Source organism: Alternaria postmessia (genome assembly GCF_024291825.1).
Source record: "Alternaria postmessia strain BMP 2775 chromosome Unknown scaffold_107, whole genome shotgun sequence".
Taxonomy (NCBI): domain Eukaryota; kingdom Fungi; phylum Ascomycota; class Dothideomycetes; order Pleosporales; family Pleosporaceae; genus Alternaria; species Alternaria postmessia.
Genome location: NW_026260180.1, coordinates 4,059 through 25,023, shown reverse-complemented (window position 1 = coordinate 25,023; position 20,965 = coordinate 4,059). Strand labels below are relative to the sequence as shown.

Here is a 20,965-nt window from a genome sequence, read left to right as displayed (position 1 = left end):
ATGTGAAATGATACCTAGATGCTTGCCTCCTTTTTCCACGTTTGATAAGCCATACAGCATGTTATGCAATCTTGATAGTAACCTTCCCGAGGTTCTTTTGGTCGAACATGTACTGATAGGCCTCTTTCAACTGTTCCAAACAGAAGTCCTGTTTGTCAACAATAGGGTGAATATTGTTGGCTTCGATAGCCTTATTCATGTCCTCAAACTGCATGCGAGAGCCAACAAGAAGACCTCTTACTGTGCACAGGTTACTCAAACAATCCAAGAATGTCGGCTGCTCCTTGGACGAGCCGCCAATAAAACCAATGATAGATATCACACCGTCGATGGCGACGGCTTTGAGCGACTGAGCAATGGTGGCAGGTCCGCCAACTTCGATGATGTGTTGCACACCGGTTCTGTCGGACGTCAATGCCTTGGCTTGCTCGCCCCAGTTGGGAGTTTCGCGGTAGTTAATGATGTGATCAGCACCCAATTGCTCCAATAGTTTTGCTTTGGCATTCGAGGAAGTTGTTGCAATGACTTTTGCGCCTGCGGCTTTGGCAAACTGTAACCGACGATCAGATAGTGAAGCATATCAGTCGCGATTTACGCACCTGTATAGCGAAAAGGCTAACACCGCCAGTTCCTTGAGTCAGAACAACATCGCCCGGCTTGAGAGCTCGGCTCTCGAGACCATAAAGCGCATTCCATGCGGTAAGACCAGCGCATGGAAGAGTGCTTGCTTCCTGCCAGTTGAGGTTTACAGGCATCGCAACTAGACCCGTCTCATCGAAGGCCCCATACTCGCGAAGCGTACCGTCGACGAAGCCGCCTAAACCAGTTTTGAAAGATGCAGCATCGAGGGAACCAGCCTGGTGCCCTTGGTTGAACATGGTCAGAACCTTGTCTGCTTAATGTCAGTGGAGGCACTTTGCGGAAAAGGAAAACGATAAGGTAGGCTGCTACAAGGGCTCGCAGCGGAAGCCAGCTCATCCAGTTTGTTGCATACCTCCCGCCTTGAAGCGAGTGACGTGTGAGCCAACTGCTTCAACCACTCCAGCGCCATCTGATCCGGGGATTACAACATCTGTGAAGCCGAAAGGGAACTCGTTCTGAGAACTGTTAGCATCATATGACTAGATTGAGTCTGGAGTGTGTATTACCCTTGCGATAGCGAGGTCACGGTAGTTGAGTGAAGCAGCATGAACTAGATCATGTCAGCCTGAGGCCTGGCCTACTACAAACTTGAAGCCGCACGTTTCACTAAGACTTGTTTGTCGCCCAGCTGGGGAACGGCCGCGTCGTTGTTCAAGGTGAGGCATTCAAAGCCAGTCCCGCCCTCCACGGTCCACTGCTTCGTAGATGAAGTTGCCATCCTGATTGTGATGAGGTATAGTGTAACTTAGAAGAATAGTTGCTTTGCAAAGGAAGAGAGTGACTTGATGCCCTAAGGAAGGTGCCGGCAATACGCTCTGTATTTATGTCTGCTGCTGAAATGCTGACATAGTGCTGGCTTTTCACGCAAACTTACCTGACAAAGCTTTCAGGCATTCTAGTTGTGACCGCGCAGGTCGTAACTCTGCATTCGGCTTTCAAGATCACTACATGCAGAAATTGGTTGTGCAAGTGAGAGGCCGAATGACACGAAAGGTCGACTAGCCCCCTATGAGAAGTGGGGCGGCGTTTCGGCGTTTACCGCTTAGGTAAACGCCGTTCCGCTCGCCACCGGTGTCCAGCAGATGCCTCATTTCTTAACCAGCACTCACTCGGTCGTTCGCGAACGTAGGAATCTGGTAACCGACGGTACTCGACAGACTAGGCAATGCGTGGCCGTTTGGAGCACCCTCCTGTAAAGGCTGCATGCCTGGCTTGGTATTTTCCCACAGTCGTCATTGTACGTTGACGACACTGACCTGCAATGGCAGTCGTGCATGTAAAACTCGCTGTAATGGCCAACACCCGTGTGACAATGTAAGAGATTCCTATGATCTGACTATTATCAGTGCCTGACCTCAAGCAGTGCGTTACAAGAAGCAGAGAATGCATCTTTCGGCCTAGCCGCAGAGGCTGTAAACCTCGAACAGCGCCTGCTGAGCAGGCCGGCTACAGATCTTCTCCACAAGCTGTCGACACTAGCGAGTTGTCTCTTGAGGAAGCTTATCCAATCTCTGCCAATGACCGGTCACCATCCCTGTTTGGTGTTCATGATGGCCAAGTAAGAGACGAAATCGTTCCGAACAATGCCGTTCAAGATAAAGCTCAAACCCATCGGGCCGAAGCCGATGTGTGAGTCGAATGCGCCTTTCTTCAGTCACCCGTACATTCGATCACTGATAGATTCTAGGTTAGATGCATACTACACTTTCCTTCATCCATGTTTTCCGGTTCTGCCACCTGCTGTCGCTCCACATCCACATGATCAACCCCATTCAATGCCTGATCTGCAGAGTCAAAACCTTAGAGAGATGAACTCTCCGCTCACTTTTGCTATCGCTGCACTCTTGGCTATGGTCCCATCCTATGAGACAAGGCAGGAGGTGTCCGACACGTCAAGCCGATGCGAACTCGCTCATGCGTTGTCCAAGTCGGCTTTGCAGAAGATAGATGATGATATGGAAATGACCAGCCTACCTCCCAGACAGAGATTACACCCGGATATCTCACCAAATCTGGAAGGCATTCTTGCTCTCTTCTTTAGTGCTTTGTATGAATACTGTCATCGAGGCAACATCAGCAAAACTCGCAAGCACCTAGCTTCTGCTATAGCGGCTGCTATGGATGCAGACTTACATAATTTTGGGCCCAGCGCCCCCGAAGCTGTGCGACGGTCTTGGTGGATGATCACATACTTCGCCAATCAGCTTTCAATCATGTAAGCACTTCCGCCATTGATAAAGGTCAATGATCCATGCCTCAGAACGCCCTACCCGCACTGTGAGGGTACATTCGGGACCTGGAGGTCGTTACTTCGCGCCCAATTCGTACATCTCACTTTCTCTACCCGAACCGAAATCGAGGAGGGAATTGAGTCGTTCAAGATGCTTGAGGCAACACTCGCGTCATGCGTTCATGATATTGATCAGCCACACACAATCAGGTTGCTACAAAGCTCTGATATGAAGGCTATCTACAATTGGAATATGATTTCCCGTATCGCTGTTCATAGCGCTCGAATCAAGCTTTATCGAGCTGCCGCATTCGCAGACGTTCCAGTCTTCGTCGACCGACACTGCGACATGGCCGCCATAGGTATTGATCAACATAAGGCAAATTCTCCCAAAAGTCCAGAATCCATAGTTGCGACTGTGAGCAGCAGTTGGTCTGCGCTGGAACAATCGGATCTTGCCAGAGAGGAAGATCTGAGTAGGAGTTGTTTATCTTCGGCATTGGCCGTCATACGCCTCTTCCGCAAGCTCACGAGAAGTCAGAAACCAGCTTTGGACTACTCACACCTCGATGATCAAGACGTTTCCCAATATTCATGGCCATTGACAGTACCTCTCTTAGCTTGCAGCGCTATGCAAGCTTGTTATGTCTTGGTTGCAACGCTATGTCAGATGAGGGCGTCAACTGGCCTACAAAATCCATCGATCCTTGATACAGAACGAACAACTGAAGAGATCAGACATGGTATTGAAACGACGATGAAGATTTACAGTCTGTACGATGCAAGATTTGCGTGGATTAAGGCTATGTATGACGAGCTAAAAGGTGTCTATATGGTTGCTTTCGCAGATAACTCGCTTTGACATCCTGCCCAGTCAACAGTAAGGCCTCGGCATGTTGCTTGAGCCTATCTCCATAGACCTGATTACTAAAAGTGAGACTATTCACCGGACCTCCTCATCGGTTACGCTAAGCGTAGTACGGTCTCATTTAGAAATATCCAACAGTCACCAAAAACAGCGTACCGCGACTAGTTTCTGTATATCATTAGTAATATCAACTAGCATGAATATTCGGTTATGCGAACAAGCCATTTGATTTGGCGCGTTGATCATGTGCAGACGCCGGTAAGACGCCGGGCAAGACGCCGGGCAAACCCGGTGTAACCGAACGGGGGTACGCCGATCGTCCGTTCACGGCTACCGTTCGGAAACATCTACTCCTGGGATGACTAAAGTCTCCGTAGCCGTCTTGAACATGAATACGCGGGTTATAAAAGCTTAAGAGCAGCTATTCAACCTGCACCGCTTCTTTAGCCCGCATCTCAAGCATACACCTACGTCAATCAAGATGATAAAGCGGCCAACCAGCGAGTCATACTATAACCTTGGTACCTATGAAAGGAAGATCAGCACGCAGAATTCGGATGCCCAGGAATGGTTCAATCGCGGACTGAACTGGACATACGCCTTCAACCACGAAGAAGCATGTTACTGCTTCCGCCAAGCCATTGCCCACGATCCAGAGTGTGCAATGGCCCACTGGGGTCTTGCATTCGCCGCGGGCCCCAACTACAACAAAAGCTGGGCAGTGTTCAGTACTGAAGACCTCAAGAAGGTGGTCACCCAATGCAACTCCGACGCACAGGTAGCTCTGGAGAAGTCATCAATGGCAACACCAATGGAGAAAGCGGTCATCCAGGCACTACAAAAACGCTACTCGATCGAGGAAGTGACGACCAACTTTCCCAAGTCAAACAAGGCTTACGCTGAAGCGATGAGGGAGGTGTATCGTGAGTTCGGTCACCACGATCTAGACATCACCACGCTCTTTGCCGATGCGCTCATGACATGGACTCCAAGAGACTTCTTTGACAAGAAGACAGGAAAGCCTGTTGCATCGTCGTCTGTGCTCGAGGTCAAGGGGGTTTTGGAAACTGGTCTGGAGCATGCCGAAGTTTCTCGCCATCCAGGTGTTCCGCACATGTACATCCATCTTATGGAGATGTCAGACACGCCAGAGAAAGCACTCGTAGCCGCTGACATCATCCGTAATTTGGTTCCAGACGCTGGTCATATGTCGCATATGCCTTGCCATATCGATGTCCTCGTGGGTGAGGTAAGTACCTATAGACAAACGCAAGCACGAAACTTTGCTGATTACCTGCGAGTACCGTCGCGCGATGCTGTATAACCACAAAGCGACTGTCGCCGACGATAATTTCTTTGTCAAGCAAGGTGGTCTGAATTTCTGCAGTTTCTACAGGCTCCACAACTATCATTCCTTGATCTATGCGGCGATGTTGGTAGGTCAGTCCCAGGTCGCTTTAGAGTCCTGCGACCGCATGGAAGCAACGATTACAGAAGAGATGTTGAGAGTCAAATCGCCACCTATGGCCGATTGGCTGGAGTTCTTCCTGGCTGTCAGAGTCCATGTTCTGATTCGATTTGGGAGATGGGACGAGCTCAAGAAGCTGCAGATACCAGAGGATAACAGCGTTCCCATCGTACAGTAGTACGGTGAGGTACTGTACGGTGATACGACGTACGTAAGCCGTACGTAGGAGACCTCTCATCGGTCCGTACAGTATCCGTAGGGGGTGAAGTTTTAGGAGCCGTAGTACGGCGTACGGCCCAGAGTTATCGGATTTTGGCTAAGGATCGCCGTGAGGCCGAAAAAACAGCGTAGGATTCCTATACAGCTAATTTCTTGGTGTTGCAATTGCTTCAGGCGTACCTGTATCTAAAAAGAAGCAAAAAGAGAGGGTTGTAACCTAATTCGAACAAAAAAAAACCCCTACAGTAGTTCCAACTACACCTGAGAGAGGCTTATTAAAGCCGGGACAAGTCCCTACTAGTAACTGCACTACGCTATTGTAGGTGTAATTAACGGAGACGGCAAAGTCTCTATTTACAACAGCGTGTATATATACCTGCGCTGCGGGGGTCCTTGTAGGTTGTATGATGGGATATAGCTAGTTTACGCAGTATATAACCTTGCCCTTAGCGTACGGCAGGTCCTTAATGAGGCAGTACAGCTATTGTAAGGTGTATCCAGCTTTCTGTGGTGTTGTAGGTTGCCTGTAGCTTATTTGGCGGCTTCTCATCGCTCATCTTTGAGATATCGCATAACAGAGGCGACAACAACACTACAGAGAGCTAGATACACCTCGCGATAGCTGTACGGGGTGTATTGGCTCGTGAACGAAACTGGAAACCTCGTAGGTATCGTGGGTATCGTGAGAAGTTTCGTTTTGGTGACTGAGTATTGCGGTGGCTGGGAGGTGGCTAGAATAATAAGCTTGTTAATATAGAGGCTTCTCCCCGAGCTTTATATCATCAGTATCATCAATTGAATATGTCTCAACTCAGAAGCTGGGTACGGGGTACTCCTTCAACGCCGTCAGGCAACTCCTCTGCGTCAAACTATCCTGTATTCCACCATGCTGCCTCTCGTCGTACAGCATCATCAGAATCACCATCTCAATTACCTCCAGTAACCCCTACGCCGTTGGGTATATACTCACAGGTTTCTGAGCTGAGTTTTGACGACAACGAGCCTGCGTTTGCAGTTGATTTCAGCTGCGTATACAAGGGTGGGATACGCTTGAACGAACAGAGTTTATCGTACGCAGTAAAAAGCAAAAGTCAACTCCTCGGCAAACGTTCAGTATCCCCAATATGGCGTTATGGGGTACACCTTACGTACAAGGATACAGACAAGACGATAAAGCAGTACTAGCTCTGTAAGCGCTGTCACGACGCGCGTACGACGGACCAAGTCAAAGTTGTTGACGGTAACAAGCATATCGTCAACCACATAAAGAAGTACCACCGGATTAACGTCCATACAGGCCTTTTGCCTAAGGTTGTACAGGAGGATCTAAAATGGAGCTCCCCGTTTGACGCTGCGAAGGTTGCTGGTTCAAATCGACTCGTATCGCATACGCCGTGGCAAGAGGAGCAACTCCAAGCCGCTCTTGTTGACTAGGTAATACTAAAAGATATTAGCTTTCTGGTTGCAACCTCACCTAAGCTACGAGGGTTGCTTACATAGAACCAAAGCGATCTCTTGAAGGCGCTGCCTACGTCAACCACTACGATCGCCGAATACACGAGATCAACTCTAGGGGAGCGGAGGGAGGAGATTAAGAAGCTCGTAACAACAGCGCGAAGCAAAATAAGTATAAGTGTTGACGTGTGGACGTTAAGTAACCACCTAAGCTTCCTTGGTGTTGTGGGTTATTTTGCGGGTGAGTACTTATCAATAGCTGTATTTTGGCAACAGCTAACAACTCCAGACGCTCAATATCGACAGCGTGATATACTCCTCGCGTTTCAGAACCTCTACAGCGATTATACAGGCGTTGCGCAAGCTGCTGTTATCCTTAAAGCCCTCAATAGCTTCGAAATAGCACCACAACTCCACTGCTTCGTCGGCGATAACGCCACTAACAATAACAACGAGCTTATCCAAGGCCTCAACGAACACGACAATATCAATCTTACATCAAACAACCGCATACGCTGTGCTGGGCATATTATAAACCTCGTCGTCAAGGCGACGTTGTACGGCAAAGGCGTAAGCCGGTTCGAATCCCAGCTCGCAGAGGCGTCCCCAGCTCAACAATATGAGCTTTTTCGATCCCATAGGGTTGTCGGCAAGCTACACAACTTCGTCAACGCTGTTTGCGCCTCTCACAAGCGTCGTGAGTTGTTTCTATCGCTCCAGAAAGAACCACGCGACGACAACAAGTTGTACACGTACAATACGCTTCAATTACGTCAAGATAGAGGCGTCCGCTAGCACTCAGTGTACTACATGCTCCTCCGTTGCCTGGAGCTTCGTAACCCGATTACTCGCTTTATGACGAGACTACAACAACAGGCTTCGCAAGGCTACAACAACGAGTACAACCCACTTAACGACGAGATCTCCAGCGAGGAGTGGGAGGGCGTACAACAGCTTGTCGACTTTCTACAAGCACCTGTTGAGATAACGAAGCGCCTAGAGGGTAACAACAGCGCGTCTGGCTTCAGATCGTTGTGGCAAACCTTGACAAGCTTGCAAGCTTTGTGGACTCTCTACAGCTCCACTAAAGCTAGGTTTGACGACGATAGCAATAACAGCGATTACTTTGTAGCTGCTGTAAAACACGGCCTTGAGAAGCTCACCTCATACTTTGAAAAGCTGATTATACAACCCCAAATTAGCTATTACGTCGTCGCAACTGCTCTCTATCCCGCCCTACGCCTTGCCTGGTTTTAAACCCACTAGAAGCAGTACGCTAATTGGGTAAAGCGCGCAAAGGACTCTACAATGAAGGTTTTCAAGCTCTATATGGCGGCAGAGGTGGACGACGACGATACAGCGTTGCCGCTGCCGCGTCGCAAGGTACCTGGCGGCAACGCTGACCTCTACAGCCAAACAATGGCTGTTAATCTCATGTTTCTCACCGGCTCAAAGTCTCACAAGCGTCAAAAGCGTGCAAGCCAGCTAGAGGAGTACTTTGACGACCTCCGTGAGGACCTCACGAACGCCAGCGAACAACAACTCGCTCTCCTCCACGATCCTTGGCGCTGGTGGCTCGAAATCGGACGCCAGAAGTACCCAGTAGTCTTCAAGATTGCCACCGACTACCTCTCTATCCCCGCTACTAGTTGCGAGTGTGAGCGTATCTTCTCAACCGCCAAACGGACGATTACAAGCGATCGAAACCGCCTCAGCGCAGCCACGATAGAGGCTTTACAACTTCAGAAGAACTGGTTACGTCACAGCGTCGTTAAAAGCAAAGTTTTAAAGCTACAACAACACGTACAACGCTGGGTAGCAAGCAAGGCAGCGGCAACAGCGGGGTCGCTGGCAGCAGCAGCAATATAGCCAGCAACAACAGCTGCCTAGGCGACGACGCTGGCTGAAAGCTCTATCCTCAACACCACAATACAGCTCCCCAAGCGCCTACAGTAGCTTCAATTTACAAAATAAGCTTAGCAGTTTCCTAATTAGGCAATTGTACAGTCCGTATGTGGTCCGAGCGAACGTACTACGGTTACGGCCCGTACTTAGAGCTTTTTTTGGACCTACAGTACGTACAACACCAGAAATCGATCCGTACGTACCTCACGATAGCTTCAACCGTACAGTATTACGTCCCGTTGGAAACGCTGGAGGATAAGGAGTTGTATTGCGTCACCATTGCTATGCGGCACTATGGCATGAGCGTCGCATACGCTGCGACAAACGATTTGGACAACGCAGACGCCCAGCGTGAGCTATTCCAGGCGGCTTCGAAACGTGTGCCAGAAAGTCGGTTGGATTTTCCGAACCGCATTGTGGACGTACTCAAAGTGGCCAGTTCCATGTTGAACGGCGAAATCGAATACAGGAGGCAGAACTATGATGTCGCATTCCTCTCAATCCGGGAAGCTATCAAGCATGAAGACGATCTGATGTATACTGAGCCTTGGGGTTGGATGCTACCGGCAAGACATCCATATGGCGCTCTATCACTTGAGCAGGGCCTGGTAGAGCAAGCAGCGCACGCCTATGCAGAAGATCTTGGACTAGAAGGACGTCTGACGCGTGCGCATCAACATCCCAAGAACGTCTGGGCGTTGCGCGGATACCACGAGTGTCTTGTCCGACTTGGTCGGTCGGAGGATGCTTCCAGAATCCAGAGACAGCTCACTCTAGCCATGCCCGAAGCCGACATATCTGTAGAGTCATCCTGTTTCTGCAGAATCGGCGAGGTAAAGGCTTGCAACCAAACACAGCAATGCGAATAGATATCGCCAGAGTACTGCCTTGATCATTTTTCAGACTTAGATCAAGATATTCAATCATGCTGTGCAAGAACTTGGATGCATGTTGAGCTACGGTTTTCTGAAAGCGAACTGTATCACACAATCTCACTGTCTACACGCGAAAGACCGAGAAAACGCTTGCCGTACCTGAAGACGACTTCCGTGCCGATTATTGACTGATCTGAGCAAGTCTCTCCAATGGAAGTATGGCATCAAAACGACTACATAGGGCATACATCCGTTGTGCGTTTTATAAACTTTCCAGTTTCGAAACCGAATGTGCCTATGCCCAAGCCCTGTCTGCTTCGGTCGCGCGAAGGTCGCGCTGTTAAAGACTCACCATCAACGACTAATCTATACAGACGCTTTCCTTCCACAACTGCTTGTATCCGACAACCGAAATCTCGAAGATTTCCACGTGCAGGTAGTAATCATGCCATGTAGGAAATCTTGTTCCAAATGGTACAGCTGAGGACTATCTTACAATGAACACACGTGTTTCCCAATCGGGAAAGTCCGACAAAAACACAATGCTGTCCTCGAAATCTTCGTCTGGTTCCTCGAAGAACCTTTCAAGATCCTTCTTAAGATCATAGTCGTCAGCCTCGTCCTCTTGTGTTCTGTATAGCCCCTGGCGCATGTCATGCGTCATCGTCAGACCGACCATTAAGAGATCATCGATAGGATCGAGCTCTTCAATGGTATATTCGTCGTCGCACCGGTCTTCATCCCAGTCTGGAGCTTGGCCCTCGTTCTGATGTGATACCCCAGAAGATGTGCGCTTCAGCAACACATAGAATATTCCGACCCTTTCATATATATCCTTCTCGAATGTAGGACAGAGTAGTAGGAAGGTAAATATGTGACCATCATCTTGAAGAGTCAGAGGACTATCATGCGAGTCCTCCGTCGAACCAATCAACACAGGAACGCAGCTTTCCCATTCCGTCTGTGTAAGATCATGCCGATCCATACTTACCCAGTCTCCTCGAGACTCGAAGCGAAGGCGACCATCCAGCTTCTTGATCGTACATTCAGACGGTTTTACATACTGCGACGGGTCGACTGACTGCCTCCCCATGCGTACGCGTGGACACCAGCCTGAGATCTTGATCAGATTTGGATCGTCTGCAGTGCCGGAGGGCTGAGTTCGAAGATCACTTCGATTTGAACATTCTGCAATCGAAATCCATAGCGCCTCCGATGGCATAGTCTCCCTCTTTGAAGTTGCCTCCAAATCAATATCGCTGCGTGTTTGTACGGAGATGGAGGCTAGAAGCAGAGTACGTGAGAAAGTAATCGGACCCTTTCGACTAAGCCATGACCAGGTGGGAAACCCCTTTCTTCGCGGGGTCGTCGTATGGTCATTACCTGTCCATTCGAGTTTCAGCCCGTCTTCCCCAACTGGTACACCACATATATGGCCTACCGTATTGGAGGGCTCTGCTTTCGACCAAGAACTGAAAATTCCAGAAATGGCGTTGTATACATCGCCGTCATACGATAAACTTCTCCTTGTGAATTCCTCAATGATTTTGCACTTGGTTAATCCCGTTACAACTGTGGTCATCTGTATCTGGCCTTTTTCGAACAAAAAGTAAGAGTTCAACAACCGTTGGTTACGTTGACGGCCACATTCATGCTCGTCTGCAAGGCACCACCCAACCAGATCTGGATTCCAGATAATTCGTGGGTGAACGCTTTCGTTGCAGTAACCGTGTTTACATATGTATATGACTTGGTAGTCGGTGAAGATGAGCTTTCGAGTTCCAAAGTACCCTTCTTGCAATGTCCTGACGAGGTTGCAATGAATCAGTCCACGCTTGGCCGGTCACGCTGTTAAAAACTCACCATCCACGGTTGATCCATGCCGACGCTTTGAGTTCATCCTGCACTCTCGAAAACGTCTGTAGCAATGTACAATTTTCTAACTTGAACGACTGCTGAGGCGTGCGAGCCTGAGCACCCACTCCCGGTAGTCCGTATGTAGGATCATTGCCAGCTGCAGCTATAATAACCAATGATGCCTCAGAGTATATGACGTCCATCTGGCTAATCTGGGCGTGTTTATCTTCATAGTTACCTTGATCGATACACTGCCTCGGTGAGAACTTTTTTCGGTAGTTGTGAGCAACTTTGTGGCATACTTACGTAGCGATCAATCCCTGGACAAATCGAGAAAAAGCATAGTCAGCTCAATCCTGCTCAAATCCATTCGTAGCTGACCAAACGTACAAATGTATTCGAATCCAAGTTTCAGGCAAACTTTGATAGCATCTTCGATGGTCCGCGGAAAAAGCTGGCTTTGCGATTCTTCTAGTGGGTTTTTGCCCCACACGTAAGAGAGTGCGACATAACGACACTCTTGTGGAGGTTTGGTAATCTCACGTGATCTGCAGTGAATCAAACGAAATCCTGGCAAATAGGCCGTCTTTTGACGAGGCTGTGGTGCCACGTCAGCGTTGGAACAGGACTGCAACCAGAGCTGTATTCGGTCGAAGTCAATAGAGCTTGGTTGTAACGAACGCGACATAGAGTCCAGGTGATTATCCTGCGTCGGGATTATCTCAAATACTGCTTTTTTCGCCCATCCCCGATCGTAAAACACCACAGCCGCCGGAGACCACGAAGAGAACCTTTTCGTTTCGCCGGAATATATTGATTCCATCCACCTGATTTCGATGGACCCTCCACGATCCCAGTTTGCTGTGAACATTGTGCACAATGCGCAAGCACCATCATTCATGGGAATCTCTGCAGAGTTTGTCCAAGGAGGCAACGCAACGGTTTTCACATTAGAGTCGGCTCGCATACGGGCAACGATACCAGGAAGATCCAGGCTGTCGCATCCTGAGCAGAGAGAGCTTAGGACTGGGTCTGAATCGTATCGCCTGAGCACCGGAAGCTTATGAAACCAACTCTTAGATAGACTCTCATCGCGCGTGATGTAATAATGGCTCGTGTCGTCTGGATAAGGCATTATTACGGCTGGTGAACAACACCTTTGTATTATTAGCGGGTAGGACGATTTTGGAAAATTGGTTGGGTAGCTACTGCATTTCTGGCTACGCCACGGTCCGCTGCACCACTCAGTAAGCGAAGCTCAGCTTTCTTTGCGCACCCAATCATGGTAGGCGCCTGGATACACATGATGCGTTTGTATTCTTGTAATGACCAACCGGCTTAGGCTGCGAATGCAAAAGTCGACTAGACAGAGATGAACTGATAATTAGCATTGCTCGCCTTTTTGCCGACTATACAGTGCAATCCCCGAGACGTAGTATTTAGATACAGCTCTGTAGTATCTTAATAACGTATTGTAGTGGGCTGCGATCTGCCACCATGATGTAATTATTTTAGGCAGCAGCCGAGGAACGCAGCCTCGTCACTCTTGTGCCGACCAACGGCGTCTCTAAAAGTTCTGCAACGCGATTAGCGTAGTTGTTATCCATGGATCACGCCCCCAAATCCCCGCTGTTGCAACCGGTCAACGCACTTGGCAGCATTGCCTGAGGCTGCCGTTCAGCAATTCGATACTGTGCGACCTAGGCACCGTCCAGAGAGCAGCCAGCAACTGTGCCACAGGATTGATGTCAGCGCTAACGCGAACCTAAATGACTACCATGAATCCCTAGATATCAGTGTACCTGATCCTGGTGACTGCATACATGTCGCATTATTCGACGTTGTACAAGGCTGAGTACCGCGTCGCATCAGGCGACGCGAGGCTGAGCAACATGTTCGAGGCCGTGCCGCTTATGTGGCAGATGAAATCTACTTCGTGAAGGACATCTTCCAGTTCTACCCTGGTGCAGCTCTAACCTGGTGGTTCCATCGCGCATCGTATTCAGGTCTTGCAGTCATGTCTACACATCAGCCAAATCTTTACTGGATCACGTCGGATGAGAGAGAACACCAAAGACTAGCTCTTCTGGAGCAGGAGATCGACATACAACGCGGCGCGTCACCATTTAGCGCCTTGTCGACAGACCACAGATCGAACCTTGATGAGCATCGCGACACCACGAACGTGTCTCTAGTAGAGCAAGAAGATGAGACACTAGCGGATCAGCTTTCAACAGGCTCCACGGTAGCAGACAACATGGCACTACGTACCAGCCATGATGGTGCACTAGCCACAGCTCCGTTGCACCGAGAGAAGACATCAAGGATGATCGCAGGCTGGCCGTATCCACCAAAGCCTATCACTACACCAATCTACGTCAAATTCCTCAATGGTGTGTTCGACGTTCTTCTGTTTGCCTGTTCGATTGCCTTTCTTGCATTTGCAATCGCCGTCAATATACACGACCAAGACCCAGTAGCAGGCTACCCACGTCTGACCACGACATTACTGAGGGCTACCAAATATGTAGTATCCCTAGATGTCATTTTCGAAACCTGTAGCTGACTCTCTATAGGGCCCGACTGTATTTCCGATCCTGTTCGCTTCAATCATCGGCCGTGCGGCGCATGCTATTCTGCTCTGGCGTCTTGAGCGAGGCGGACGGATTGGCATACTAGACACACTCGCTGGTAGTACATCACTCACAAGCACAGTGATCTCGCAGCTTCAACTTCGCACAGTTAGTATACTAGGGGTAGCGCTGTTGGTCCTGTGGTCGTTATCGCCGATTGGCGGTCAAGCCTCCGTCAGAATCATGACCATCGGCCCAAAGGACACTAAGATAAATGATTCCTTATGGTACATAGTTAATAGTGGATATCTCGGTGCTTACTCTTCCGCGGAGACGGAGATCCAAGGCGATTCGATGGCGGGTGTGGTATTCGTAGCCGCGCTCATGGGATTTCCAGAGACGAAGTCTTCCCCGCTTGATATATGGGGCAACGTCAAGGTGCCCAGAATCGAGGGCTACGAAAACGTCGTTACGATGGATCATGATGGTTGGTACGAGATCAAAAACAGTGATAGCGACGCGTACTCGTCTCTCGTTGGCATACCCATCCTCGGCATGAACCAATCGAATTTCATCGACTTTGCAATGCAGATACAGTCGCCATATTTTAGTCTGCGATGTTCTATGAACACTACGGTTTCGGAAAGGGATCCGATCGACGATAAAGTACTTCCTGGGTCGGCATCAAACGCGACTAGCTTTAGTTCCATACTCTATTGGAATATTTCCAACCTTGATAACGTCAGCCGGGACAGTTGGAGGGACAGGGTGTTGCCGGAGGAAGCCTTGCCGCTAAGGATCAAGTACGTTCCGACGTACCGCAGTAATTTCACCCTTACTTGCGACATAACACAGTCATATGTGGAAACTGAAGTTCGGTGCCCAACACCGTCGACCTGTGCAGCTAGCAGAATACGCCGATCGAGATTGGACCACTATCCAGCTGCTTGGACACTGCTGGACATCTCTTGGCGGCCACCGAAACTCCTTTTCCAAGGTATGCTTGAGCCATTTACCAATGGAAAGGTTAATTTACCACAACTTTTCGATCGATACCTTGCAGATCCAGATCTGATCAACTCGAACTTTGCCAAGGTATCTCAAACAACAGAAGATAAGTATACGATCCGGCTTGGCCAAATGCTTAACACTTACTTCTCTTGCTTGAACGGCTTCTTCGCCATTACTGCAGGTATCAACAACGATACCGCTTATTTTTGGGACAACAAACAGACATTCAAGCTCCCACCCAACGTGAATGGCTCATGGGAACATTTGTACGACTCAACTAGACTAAGCAACCCGTTCAAGAAGATATTCCAGACGAGAGCCTGGACAAGTGAAATAACGAAGGTAAAGCGTGAAGAGGTCATCGTGGCCCATCGTGCTTGGGTCATCGCCCTATGTCTCGCTTCAATCGTACTCATCATTGCAAGCCTCGTCGCCCCGGTCGTTCGTCACTTCTTCGCCACAGGAGTGGACGTGGCGATGAACATATCGTCACTTGCGACACGAAATAACCCGCACATGTCGTTACCACAAACAGGCACTTACCTAGATGCCTCCAATCGCGCTAGACTACTTTACAACTACGAAGTACGATTTGGTGATGCTGATAGCATGGCGGATGTTGGTAGCCTTGTGATAGGCTCGCTCGATCGTGACGAAGTTCAAGATGTTGCAAGAGTGCGGAAACGGCGTTTGTACGAATGAGATGCTAGCTGACTGATAGCATCCTACTTCTGCTAGCAGCACCACTCGTTGGCTATCATGTAGCAATTTACAGGTCGTTTCTACCAACTTGTGTTAGGCATGCATCGCCACACTGTCTTCGATATTGCTGCCTGAGATGCACTCGCTGTCTCGGTAGAAGACAAAGGACCCAAAAATGATTTACCGGTAGATCAAGTGAAAAGTTCGCAACTCAAGTGTATCATCAACGATTTTGATCGAGCGGCCACAACTTCCATCATAAGATGTGAAGCGCAAATTACCATCCATCGATCGATCGAGTAGACCGTAAGCATGGACGCAAGAACAAGCGCCCTTCGAATCACTGCAGCCTAGCCGATGGTGTAACCGAAGGGCGTTATAGGACGCCTTGGGAGCGACGCATACTCTGTGGCTTGCTTCCGGAACACCGGTGTTCTCGGGAAGCGAGAAGCCCGTGACATCGTGCGCACGCGTCGAAGGAGCTGTGAGTACAAAGGGAGCTTGTAGGTACAACACGAAAAGGTCATTCGCACTGATAATTATCATACGCAGACTGAAACTGCAAAAGCAAGACTAGAATGCCACCACGCGCCCTCTCTACTCACCCTTATGTCTCGTTCCTCTCCGTCGCCTTTGGTGGCATGTTCCTGACAATTGGTTTGGCCTACATATTCTACCCCCGCCGCGGCTATGAGCTATTCGGCTTCAGCGCCGCCCCCAGCACACCCGCTGCCTGGTCGCTACCAGAATGGGCGCTGATAGAGCGCGTCATGGTTCTATATGGCGCAAAAGACATGTTCGTAGGTGTTGCCATCTTGGCGGCGACGTGGGCTGGGAATCGAAAAAATGCGGGATTGTTGCTAGTTGCGGCAGGGGCTTGTGCGGGCGTGGATGGGTGGGTGGTGAGAAACGAAGCGGGAGGCGGGGAGTGGAATCACTGGGGGTATGGGAGTGTGATGGTTGGATTAGGCGGGGTTATGATGGGGGTGCTAGGTTGATGGGTTTGGTGGAACGGCGGTGGCATTCATATGCTTACGGGTTGAGAAGATGGACAGGAGGTTCCAAAAGTGTCTGTAAAAGTGCGCTACACGATGATCTCTCTGTGGAAATTGTCCTTTGAGTAACTACGTAAATGGATTGTGATGACGAAGGTGGACCCTTCGATCTTCCACGTGCAGTCGCGTGTCTTTAGCGCGACTTCGGGACAACGCGTCATGCCAGTCGCGTTCCGTCCCGCATCTCAAACGAAACCACACGTATATCTAGATAATCGCGATGACCGACATCTGGAGCGGAAACATTCTGCTACCAGATAATAATGTCATCAGAGGTACATATGATCGCTCTCCAGGGCTGCCGGGGCTAACGAACTCCAGAAATCAGCCTTGCGTCGCAAACCCTCGCGTCTTCACCCACCCTTCCCGCCACGTCTCTACACTTCCTCACCACCGTCGATACCTCCAAGATACCGCTGTATCTTGCCGCTGGACCCAGCCTAGATGTATGGACAACAGAAGAAGCGACTCAAGCTTGGTTCGAGTCGATATTGTTGAGCAATCCCCCGCCAGGAAAAACATCCAGCCATGATGTAAGACAGTGGTGGGACCTGGCGCGCTCGCAATCACCAATTGGCATTCTTGTACAAGTTCAAAGAGGCGATGAAGAAGATGCGCATAGGCCGAGAGTGACTGAGATACTGTTCTATGGCACTATTGCTGCTTCGTCAACAAGCGAGCTACCAACACCACCGTCCTCTTCGCCTTATGTCGACAATGCGCACGGCGACATACTGCCTGAGCTCCGAGTACACGCTCTACCACTTTCATCTAATTTGCTGCATACTACTATCGACATTCCGGGCGTTACTGAACCGCAATTTCTGCCGCCACTACACAACTCCCATGTTGCCCCCAAATCACCGAGACGCAACCGCGACCTCTTCGAAGAAGCCACCATCCAGTACAAGAAAGCACGGGGCCGAGGCGGACGTACAGTCTCCGCAGCCGCAGCCCGAGTCAGCGAATCCCAGAACGTATACATCCACCGCAAATCCTCCCTCTCCATCGATACAAAAGCCTCGTCCTACCCAGACTCCAGACCACCGTCTGCGTCCGACCACTTATCCCGACCTACGTCGCGCCGCATCTCCCGATCACCGAGCATCTCGTCAGATACAAGACCGCTGAGTCGCAAAGGGTTGCCAGAGGCTCATGCCAGACGGAGCAATTTGTCACAGGTCGCGACAGTCCCCATACAGCCTGAAGAGCCAACAACAGAGTCGCGGAACAAAGATGCGCTTGTGAAGGTGGTCATGGCCGCAATGCGCATGCATGGGCTGCAGCAGCGGAAGCAGAATCGATCGCGTCGCGCTTCTGCAGCTGGTGCAGAAGAAAGCCAACAGTTGAGCGAGGAGGCGGCGGCTGAGGAGGCTGCGAAGGACGACGAGTACAAACTCATCTACCATCAGACCTACAAAGGCGCTGCACTGGCATTGGTACGTCACATACTTCTTGTCCTGCGCGTATGTCTCGAGACTTCAACTAACCATCTCTAGCGCAAACACATGTCCACTGTCCCCCTCCATGCCACCCCCGACAAAATGCGTGACATTGTCGAGAAGCTACTTACGCTCTTCCTCTCCGATCCGCTCGCTGAACCAGAACCGGTGCCGGTTCCTGTGGAATCAGTGGCGACGCCTGGTGACAGGTCGAGAATTGGCCTCTTCGGGTCTGCGCATGGCCATGCTAGTCCGTTTGATCTGCCGAGTACGCAGAGGAGGCCAGGGATGATGAGAGCTGTTACCGATAGTCATGTGTACACAGGAAGCCCAGTGAGTAAGAAGAGGGTTAGTACTGGCGCAGGGCAGACGTTGGGCGTGCCGGAGTGAGGTGCTGCGCCACTGGAGCATGCTAGGTGGACCGACTCAGCACGATAGGCCATCATGACGGATCATCTTGCGTATCAGACACGAGTTATCGATATATCGCGCTACGTTTGGAGGCAGCGCTTCTGCATGTTTCCTTTCTCGGCACTGCTTGCTGCTCGTGTCATAATCAGTCAGCATCATCAACGCACCCAAAGCGGAATGTCGACAAATTTGATGCTTCGACGCCATACCCGGCGTGCAGCACTGAATTACGCGCCCTTGCAGTATAGTATCACGAATACGGATGACGAAGTATGTCACGGAAGTGACCTCGACCGCTGCAACGTCTCGTTCATTTCTGCAACGTCGTATGCTAAGTCGTCGTTGAAGCTGCAGGAACCATAGCAATGCGACGGTAGCATCGAATACGATCAACAAAGCTGTATAAAGCCCTATGGCCATGCTTCCAAGGAAAGATCAAACAAAGTAGCACACTTCGCAACTCCCAACTCGTTCACGCACCTCACTGTAGCAACATGCGCTCCAGCATCTCCGCCCTTGCTCTGCTTGCCTCCGGCGCATCAGCAGCAGCAGTCCCTTGGATCTGGGACGTTACCGGCTTCTCTAGCATCTGCAGCGCCGCCACATGCCGCTATTCCTTCAACGTTTCCGCACCTACCGGGCCCTCTGGTCAGCCTTCTTTCGACGCCAGCTTCTGTTCCGGTACCAGTGTACAGGGCGGGTACAAGTCCTGTGGTGTGGTCGGGGTTGACGTCCCGGCCGATGTGCAAACGCAGGAGTTCAACCAAGGTATCGATATCGGGGCTATCGTTAGTGTGCAATACGCGTTCACTCAGTGAGTACAGGCCCGAAAGGATGTCGGTGAAAGGGTATGCAAAGCTGATTGGTGATAGGGGGGAAGTGAGATACACGTACACGGGCAACAACTCTGTTGCACATACCGGCCTAGGTCCTGCGGTGGATTTCCAGGTTATACCTACAGAGGTTTCTGCTGTGGCTTAATGATGGGAGATCTTCGCCGATAGATCTAGGAGAGTTGGCAGGATATAGATGTTCAGCACGAAGTGAACATTCTCACAGCAAAGCCAGCAAGATATATCATCTGTTTTTGCTACCTGTCTACATTCTGTTCGTGATGTTTCGACGCCGCAAATGCATGTGGAAGCTGGAAACTCCTGAAAGGTGCGGTTCAAACCTGAATTTAGGTGCTATAGCGATTCTCCACTGCTCGCAAGGCGAGAGATTGTGACGGCTCGATTTCCTACTTCAGAATGGCAAGTTCTTGGTGTTTCTCTCATGCCTCGTGATCTAGCAAGAATTTAGTCAGTATAGCATTGCTTTAGGAGCTAGATTTAATACGTAATAATATTACTACACTTATACTAAAAAATATTCTTCATAAAGTAAACTCTATATACTACATTAGCAGCATTATATTAAACGTTCTACATTATGAACGTCTTGCTCAGCCTTGCATCGTATCAGGCGATCCTTCGCTCATCTCCCGGCCTGCACCTCTTCAGCTCGGCGCTGCGCCCGGGAACACCAGAATGTGCCACTCACAAGCACGGGATTATGTCACCACCCACGACTGGCGCAGTCATGACGTTTGGTCAGAAGCTGTAAACGATGCAATGCGATAACCTTGGACTGTCTCATCTACTTAGAAGTGTGATGCGTGGTAGTTTTAGTCCGTGATTCTAGTGTGGGTTTCTCACCGTTCTCCTCACTTACACTACTGCACTTCTTCACACACCTGCTTTTGAAAGTTGGCTCGCTTACAGCTGTGCCCTTGCGCTCTTAGAGTGGTTTAGCAGTTCTGGGTGGGTCATTGCTAGTTGTTTCTTGTAGCCATGTTCTAAAGCTCTCTGACATAAGGGCGATGCACCCAAACCCCCACGAGTGGCACCGTGCGAGATCGGGCATAGCCGCTGCACGAACAACTCAATCTGCCCTATGCATACTCCATTTGTCGAACATGTTTCGTACTGCAGAAGATGAATCAGACAGTGGAACCAAGCTCTCCCGGTAATTGATCTATACCTCACTATCGTAGTTACACTTCGTAGTTTTGGTAAATGTAGATAATCTCGATGACAGCCCATGAAGTAGTCTCTGGAGTAATCAGCTGTTTGCCTGAAACAGTAGCCCTGCAGTCTCAGTCCGTATAACGATCTGCACCAAGTGTTCAGGAGGTGCGTGGCTGTGAGTCGCAAGGCTTCCTTGCCCCGCCCGTGTACTTACCACTCATCAACAGCTTTGCCACTCCATAT

General features: G+C 49.9%; 5 protein-coding genes across 5 annotated transcripts; 3 read left to right on the top strand and 2 right to left on the bottom strand.

Moving 5' to 3' along the window:
• Positions 1 to 61: 61 nt before the first annotated feature.
• J4E82_009970 (uncharacterized protein) lies at positions 62 to 1,201 on the bottom strand (the record flags this gene model as incomplete). The annotated part of the gene is made up of 4 exons (XM_051736188.1): positions 62 to 550; positions 600 to 892; positions 995 to 1,104; positions 1,194 to 1,201. The coding sequence occupies 4 exons, from the start codon at positions 1,199 to 1,201 to the stop codon at positions 62 to 64; spliced, it is 900 nt and encodes a 299-aa protein (XP_051584036.1).
• A 3,020-nt stretch (positions 1,202 to 4,221) lies between these two features.
• Positions 4,222 to 5,386, top strand: J4E82_009969 (uncharacterized protein; the record flags this gene model as incomplete). The annotated part of the gene is made up of 2 exons (XM_051736187.1): positions 4,222 to 4,989; positions 5,042 to 5,386. The coding sequence occupies 2 exons, from the start codon at positions 4,222 to 4,224 to the stop codon at positions 5,384 to 5,386; spliced, it is 1,113 nt and encodes a 370-aa protein (XP_051584035.1).
• A 4,763-nt stretch (positions 5,387 to 10,149) lies between these two features.
• Positions 10,150 to 10,996, bottom strand: J4E82_009968 (uncharacterized protein; the record flags this gene model as incomplete). The annotated part of the gene is made up of 3 exons (XM_051736186.1): positions 10,150 to 10,623; positions 10,654 to 10,921; positions 10,989 to 10,996. The coding sequence occupies 3 exons, from the start codon at positions 10,994 to 10,996 to the stop codon at positions 10,150 to 10,152; spliced, it is 750 nt and encodes a 249-aa protein (XP_051584034.1).
• A 5,387-nt stretch (positions 10,997 to 16,383) lies between these two features.
• Positions 16,384 to 18,692, top strand: J4E82_009967 (uncharacterized protein; the record flags this gene model as incomplete). Its single annotated transcript, XM_051736185.1, has 4 exons — positions 16,384 to 16,605; positions 17,072 to 17,135; positions 17,182 to 18,299; positions 18,360 to 18,692. 4 exons carry the CDS (start codon positions 16,384 to 16,386, stop codon positions 18,690 to 18,692), a joined length of 1,737 nt encoding a protein of 578 aa, XP_051584033.1.
• Positions 18,693 to 19,207: 515 nt separating this feature from the next.
• On the top strand, positions 19,208 to 19,694 carry J4E82_009966 (uncharacterized protein; the record flags this gene model as incomplete). The annotated part of the gene is made up of 2 exons (XM_051736184.1): positions 19,208 to 19,527; positions 19,586 to 19,694. The coding sequence occupies 2 exons, from the start codon at positions 19,208 to 19,210 to the stop codon at positions 19,692 to 19,694; spliced, it is 429 nt and encodes a 142-aa protein (XP_051584032.1).
• Positions 19,695 to 20,965: the final 1,271 nt, after the last annotated feature.